Source organism: Oncorhynchus clarkii, chromosome 28, assembly GCF_045791955.1.
Source record: "Oncorhynchus clarkii lewisi isolate Uvic-CL-2024 chromosome 28, UVic_Ocla_1.0, whole genome shotgun sequence".
Lineage (NCBI taxonomy): Eukaryota > Metazoa > Chordata > Actinopteri > Salmoniformes > Salmonidae > Oncorhynchus > Oncorhynchus clarkii.
The window spans coordinates 40,646,418-40,654,309 of NC_092174.1; the positions used below are offsets into that span (position 1 = coordinate 40,646,418).

General features: G+C 41.2%; 1 protein-coding gene across 1 annotated transcript in view; it reads right to left on the reverse strand.

The window, feature by feature from the left end:
- Nucleotides 1-541: 541 nt before the first annotated feature.
- Nucleotides 542-7,892, reverse strand: part of LOC139386846 (NAD kinase-like) — a 19,358-nt gene continuing 12,007 nt past the window's right edge. Inside the window, exons 9-12 of the mRNA XM_071132699.1 lie at nt 3,695-3,794; nt 3,431-3,588; nt 3,180-3,262; nt 542-2,984 (exon numbers count right to left, since the gene is read on the reverse strand). Of these exons, the coding sequence (XP_070988800.1) occupies nt 2,822-2,984; nt 3,180-3,262; nt 3,431-3,588; nt 3,695-3,794 (504 nt within the window). The 3' untranslated portion in view covers nt 542-2,821. The remainder of the gene's footprint in view (nt 2,985-3,179; nt 3,263-3,430; nt 3,589-3,694; nt 3,795-7,892) is intronic.

Genomic DNA, 7,892 nt, shown 5'->3' on the forward strand with positions numbered 1-7,892 from the left:
GTGAAAACTGTTGTCAACCTAAAGTATGAAACATGGACTGAATAGACTGATGTAAGGCTATGTCTCTAATGGCAGTCTATTCCCTATATAGTGCACTATGTTTTGGTCCCAAATGGCAGTCTATTCCCTATATAGTGCTGATGGATTCTATTAAAAGTGTAACATGTTTCAAGTTAAACTGTCGTTTGTTTGTATCCTGTTTAGTGAAAGATTACTGTGAGTATTAATGGAGTTCAGGCCATGAAACTGTGTGTATGCTAGTTTAGAAATGTTGAACTAATCAGATAAGAGGAAATTGCCTAGGATCAGAGGGCAGGGTCAGGCCCAGAACAGAAGATGGACGGCGTGTGGTCCTGACATCTAGCTAAACAAAAAGAGGAGCATGGACATTCCACAAGGGAAAGGAGGGAATCTCATTGGGGCCATAAAATGTATAGTTGGGGAGGTGACACCTACAAGGGAAGAGTATAAACTGTATAGCTGGGGAGGTGACACCTACAAGGGAAGAGTATATTAAAATGTATAGCTGGGGAGGTGACACCTACAAGGGAAGAGTATATTAAAATGTATAGCTGGGAGGTGACACCTACAAGGGAAGAGTATATTAAAATGTATAGCTGGGGAGGTGACACCTACAAGGGAAGAGTATATTAAAATGTATAGCTGGGGAGGTGACACCTACAAGGGAAGAGTATATTAAAATGTATAGCTGGGGAGGTGACACCTACAAGGGAAGAGTATATTAAAATGTATAGCTGGGGAGGTGACACCTACAAGGGAAGAGTATAAAATGTGTTGTGAGCTTTCTAAATGTATGCACTCAGCTGACTGTATCCTTGGTATTAAAAACACTCAAAACTCCTCTTGAGCTTTTGGTCTCAATTCCTTATTGCATAGAGGTTGCAATAGCATTTTGTTTTTTAACAGAACACTACTTTTTACCAGGACACATAGGAATCTGGTCAAAAGTAGTGCACTGTATAGAGAATAGGGTACCATTTGGGACTTCTCCACTCATCATTTTTCCAGATTTTCACAATGTTGTGTGACCTGTAGCCATCTAAAGGGACAAGCAGAATATTTGGAATGATACTGATTGAGATGCACACTAAAACAGAGTGATGATTAGGACTACAACACTACATGTTAACTGAATCATCCAGCCAGGGGCCGCAGGAAAATCAGTCAGTTAGCATCATAACCTGTTTATATATATATACATACAGTTGAAGTCGGAAGTTTATTTACACCTTAGCCAAATACATTTAAACTCCGTTTCACAATTCCTGACATTTAATCCTAGTAAAAATTCCCTGTCTTAGGTCAGTTAGGATCACCACTTCATTTTAAGAATGTGAAATGTCAGAATAACAGTAGAGAGAATGATTTCAGCTTTTATTTCTTTCATCACATTCCCAGTGGGTCAGAAGTTTACAAACACTCGATTAGTATTTGGTAGCATTGCCTTTAAATTGTTTAACTTGGGTCAAATGTTTCAGGTAGGCTTCCACAAACTTCCACAATAAGTTGGGTGAATGTTGGCCCATTCCTCCTGACAGAGCTGGTGTAACTGAGTCAGGTTTGTAGGCCTTCTTGCTTGCACACGCTTTTTCAGTTCTGTCCACACATTTTCTATGGGATTGAGGTCAGGACTTTGTGATGGCCACTCCAATACCTTGACTTTGTTGTCCTTAAGCCATTTTGCCACAACTTTGGAAGTATGCTTGGGGTCATTGTTCATTTGGAAGACCCATTTGCGACCAAGCTTTAACTTCCTGACTGATGTCTTGAGATGTTGCTTCAATATATCCACATAATTTTCTTTCCTCATGATGCCATCTATTCTGTGAAGTGCACTAGTCCCTCCTGCAGCAAAACACCCCCACAACATGATGCTGCCACCCCCGTGCTTCACGGTTGGGATGATGTACTTTGGCTAACAAGCCTCCCCCTTTTTCCTCCAAACATAACAATGGTCATTATGGCCAAACAATTATATTTTTATTTCGTCAAACGAGAGGAGCAGTGGCTTCTTCCTTGCTGAGCAGCATTTCAGGTTATGTCGATATAGGACTCGTTTTACTGTGGATATAGTTAATTTTGTAACGGTTTCCTCCAGCATCTTCATAGGGTCCTTTGCTGTTGTTCTGGGATTGATTTGCACTTTTCGCACCAAAGTACGTTCATCTCTAGAAGACAGAATGCGTCTCTTTCCTGAGCGGTATGACGGCTGCGTGGTCCCGTGATGTTTATACTTGCGTACTATTGCTTGTACAGGTGAACGTGGTGCCTTCAGAAATTTGGAAATTGCTCCTAATGATGAGCCAGACTTGTGGAGGTCTGCAATTCTTTTTCCTGAGATCTTGGCTGATTTCTTTTGATTTTCCCATGATGTCAAGCAAAGAGGCACTGAGTGTGAAGGTAGGCCTTGAAATACAGCCACAGGTACACCTCCAATTGACTCAAATAATGTAAATTAGCCTATCAGAAGCTTCTAAAGCCATGACATAATTTTCAGGAATTTTCCAAGCTGTTTAAAGGCACAGTCAACTTAGTGTATGTAAACTTCTGACCCACTGGAATTGTAACAATGAATTATACGTGAAATCATCTGTCTGTAAACAATTGTTGGAAAAATTACTTGTGTCTTGCACAAACTAGATGTCCTAACCGACTTGCCAAACTAGTGGTGTAGAGTGGTTGAAAAACAAGTTTTAATGACTCCAACGTGTATGTAAACTTCCGACTTCAACTGTATATATTCTTATGTGCTTGTGTGTTTTCAATTCCTGTGCACATTTGTGTCTCTGTCTGTCTGTGTTCAGTTCTCTGTATCTGAGGAGTCCGAGACATCGTCAGCCAGACGAGCTTGTTTCTTTCTGACGTTCCAGTGCAGACACTGAGCCAGGCTCTCAAACCAGTCATACACCAGATCATGACAACAGATGGATGGTACCGGATAGCACGACGTAGTGATCTTTATACTGCAGGGAGAGTAGGGGGGAGACGGTGAGGGGAGAAGAGGGGAGGTGAGAGGAGTGGTAAGAGGGGGAGAGAAGGGAGATGAGGGAGATTAGGGTTGATTAGTGTTCTGGCATGTATCTTCCATTCTATCTGATAGTATGTGGAAGCTATTACACTGTAGTAAACAGTGGTAAGGTGAAGGACAGTGAAGTTACCAGTCTCCATGGCTGATCTCCTGTCTCTTCCTGCCATCGAACGACACCCAGCAAGTGTTTCTGGCATCAGGGGAGAGGGTGATCTGCAGACAGACAGAGACGGACAGACAAGGGGAAGAGGTCAACACATCCATAAGACAGACAGATCCACTCCCTCTCTACAACCCTCCCCACTCTCTTCAACTCTCCCCACTCTCTTCAACTCTCCCCACTCTCTCCAACTCTCCCCACTCTCTCCTCCCCACTCTCACCATCAGCTCGACCCCAGCAGGCACCACTATGGGTCTGAAGGAGAGGGAGTGTGGGCAGATCGGTGTGACCATGATGGCTGGGACATTAGGATGGATCATTGAGGCTCCCGCTGCGGCTGCATACGCTGTACTGCCTGTAGGGGTCGACACGATCACACCTGGAGTGGTGGAGGAAAGGGAGAGGAGAAGAGAGATAGGTAATGAAGACAGAAATAGTATTTGTTCGTGCCACCACTGTGGCGCTGTGTCATGTCCTGTACTCACCGTCTCCCTGTACAGAGGTGATGAGGCGTCCATCTAGGTACAGGTCAACATTAGACAGGTAGGAGGAAGGGCCTCGGTCCACCACCACCTCATTCAGAACCTACACACATGTTTTCGAACAGTATAGTTTTGAAACAAGGAATAATGGTTTAATGATTAAACTGAGTTAGGTGACAGTATTTGATGACATGTCTAACCATTCATTGCTTTGTCAACATATGACGATGAGAAAACACCATGTTGTTAAGCTAGCTAAGTTCACATTTGTCAATTAGCTTACTAGTTAGCTCCAACTGTTTGCTGGTGGTATCCATAACATATATACTATAGCATAGATATACAGAAGATAGCCCTGTTTGGTAAAAGTCCATATTATGGCAAGAACAGCTCAAATAAGCAAAGAGAAATGACAGTCCATCATTACTTTAAGACATGAAGGTCAGTCCACCATTACTTAAAGACATGAAGGTCAGTCCATCATTACATTAAGACATGAAGGTCAGTCCACCATTACTTTAAGACATGAAGGTCAGACCATCATTACTTAAAGACATGAAGGACAGACCATCATTACATTAAGACATGAAGGTCAGTCCACCATTACTTTAAGACATGAAGGTCAGACCATCATTACTTAAAGACATGAAGGACAGACCATCATTACTTAAAGACATGAAGGACAGACCATCATTACTTAAAGACATGAAGGTCAGACCATCATTACTTAAAGACATGAAGGACAGACCATCATTACATTAAGACATGAAGGTCAGACCATCATTACTTAAAGACATGAAGGACAGACCATCATTACATTAAGACATGAAGGTCAGTCCACCATTACTTTAAGACATGAAGGTCAGACCATCATTACTTAAAGACATGAAGGACAGACCATCATTACTTAAAGACATGAAGGTCAGTCCATCATTACTTAAAGACATGAAGGTCAGTCCATCATTACTTTAAGACATGAAGGTCAGTCCATCATTACATTAAGACATGAAGGTCAGTCCATCATTACATTAAGACATGAAGGTCAGTCCATCATTACTTAAAGACGAAGGTCAGTCATCATTACATTAAGACATGAAGGTCAGTCCATCATTACTTTAAGACATGAAGGTCAGTCCATCATTACATTAAGACATGAAGGTCAGACCATCATTACATTAAGACATGAAGGTCAGTCCATCCGAAAATGTCAAGAACTTTGAAAGTTTCTTCAAGTCCAGTCGCAAAAACCATTGAGTGCTGTGATGAAACTGGCTCTCATGAGGACCGCCATAGGAAAGGAAGACCCAGAGTTACCTCTGCTGCAGAGGATAAGTTCATTAGAGTTACCGGCCAAATTAATGCTTCACAGAGCTCAAGTAACAAACACACAATTACTTTGGTTCAAAAAATAAACTCAAATGAACACCTACAAGTCCAAAGGAAAAAGACAAAATGCATGCAGAGCAGAATTAGACCAAAATCCATTAATAATAAAAACTCAAATCAGCAATGAAGTTTTTGGAAACATCTACAGTGACCTCCTCTCATAACATTACCAAGTCCTGCAATGCCAAGAGCTGAGAAAAGAAGAGTCCCCTCATCCAGCTGGTTCACAAACCTGTTCGACTAACACACTGAAGCCTCAGGACCCTCATCTAGCTGGTCCTGGGGCTGAGTTCACAAACCTGTTCTACTAACACACTGAAGCCTCAGGACCCTCATCCAGCTGGTCCTGGCGCTGAGTTCACAAACCTGTTCTACTAACACACTGAAGCCTCAGTCCCCTCATCCAGCTGGTCCTGGGGCTGAGTTCACAAACATGTTCTACTAACACACTGAAGCCACAGGGCCAGAACATCCAATCAAATCAGAATAAACCAAATTACAACACAGTCAGAACAAAAACGACATTATTAAAAACGACTACATTATTAGTCCAAGCTCAGTGAGCACAGCCTTGCCATTGAGAAGGGTAGACACAGGAAAACATGGCTTCCCTGTAGAGGAAAGGCTGTGCAACCACAACAGCAGAACCCGAGACGGAGCTGTATTTGTAAAAAATATAAAAACAATTACTGTAATTTCTTCAAATGTGAAATTATTCAAGGTTTCAAAGACCTCTCTGAAGAGGGTAGGCTAGCCATCCTGATGGGGGGAGGATGCAGAGAGCTGTGGGTTGGCAGCTCACTACATTGCTGCCTGCCATAAGATAAGGGACAGTGTCTGACAGACCAACCAACCTCATCTTTGCCATTGTTATTGTCCATTGTAGTTATATTTACCCTTGATTATTGTTGTTAATGATTCACCCACTGACAATTTTGATTATTTTAATTAATTTTAAATAACTTAATTTCCAAAATAAGCGTTTGGCAATATGTACATTGTTACGTCATGCCAATAAAGCAACTTGAATTTAATTGAGTGTGTGTGTCACACAAACTGTCCGAGTGCATTAGGGTCCGCGGTCAGAATCCGTCTAGGTGCGCCTTCGTAACCACGGCAACTGGCTCAGCAGGGCCGCTAACATCCAACCAGCCACGCTTTATTATGACTGCTGCCATGGAGACCGGGAGATGCTCCCAGACAAAATGTTTTGAAAATGGGTTGAGAGGAGAAAACGGAGGAAGGGAGAGAGGGTCATTTGCAGTGTTTTTATAATTAGTGTATTTCTGAGACAGATACAGTCTATATTACATAAACGTAATTTGTTAGGAAAACCCCTTTTTTGCATCTTAATGAAAACAGACAAACATACATTATTAACAATGATAATCGATTAATTGAACCTGTTAACCACATGTATACAATACATCAAAGTGAGAAGAACAATGTTACGGTGAACTGGTTCCTGAATAAACTTCAGTTAAAGACATTACATTCCACCACCAGCTGCCCCATTTGAGCTTCTGAGTAGCACAACAGTCAGTCTAAGGCACTGCATTTCAGTGATAAGAGGCGTCACTACAGACCCTGGTTCGATTCCAGGCTGCATCACAACCGGCCGTGATTGGGAGTCCCATATGGCGGCGCACAATTGGCCCAGTGTCGTCTGGGTTTGGCCGGGGTAGGCCCTCATTATAAATAATAATTTGTTCTTAACTGACTTGCCCAATTAAATAAAGGATAAATATATATTTTTTTTTTTAACAGAATAACCAGTGGTAACTCGTCATTCAGGGCAGGTGGCGTTTGAGCCCCAACTGTTTTGCTAAAAAAAAAAGTGTGTACAGTACCAGTCAAAAGTTTTAGAACACCTACACATTCAAGGTTCTTTATTTTTGCTATTTTATACATTGTATAATAATAGTGAAGACATCAAAACTATGAAATAACACATATGGAATCATGTAGTAACCAAAATAGTGTTAAACAAATCAAAATATATTTTAAATTCTTCAAAGTAGCTACCCTTTGCCTTGAACGCTTTGCACATTCTCTCAACCAGCTTCATGAGGTAGTCACCTGGAATGCATTTCAATTAACAGGTGTGCCTTGTTAAAAGTTAATTTGTGGAATTTCTTTCCTTCTTAATGCATTTGAGCAAATCAATTGTGTTGTGACAAGGTAGGGGTGGTATACAAAAGATTTGAGGCTGCCATCCGGTTTTCGTTAAAACGATAAGAACAAATCATAAAATTCCACGTCAATTTCAGTGGCGACCATCCACCTGTTCAGCTTTGGGTTTTTTGCCTATTTCTTTTTAATACATTTTTTAAAATCGTTTTGCATGTTATTTTTGGTATTAATACGTGCCACATATCAATTTGCAAACAATGTAAATAAAAAAAAATGTTGAGTGAATAAAGCCACATACAAACATGGTCTCTTTCTTGAGTAAGGCAGCTCCAAAATGCAGGTGTTTCAGCCAAGCTCAGTGCGTTCTGTGGTGGAGGGGCAGCCGGCGGAAAATACATTGGAATGATATTCTAATATTATACATTTCCGTAACCTAAATAATAACATATGCAATGCCTAGCCAGCCATATCATTGGTTTGAAACCTGGACATTTTACATAACCTATCTTACCTTGCTTTTAATAGGCTACAGCCAAAATCCCACCATAGAAATATGCTGATGAAACCAGCATTTATTCTTCCTCTAAGGCACAATCCTATTGCTGCATCTTTAGAAATTCCCTCTATGTTTGTGTAACAGTATAACTTTAGACCGTCCCCTCGCCCATACCCGGGCGCAAAC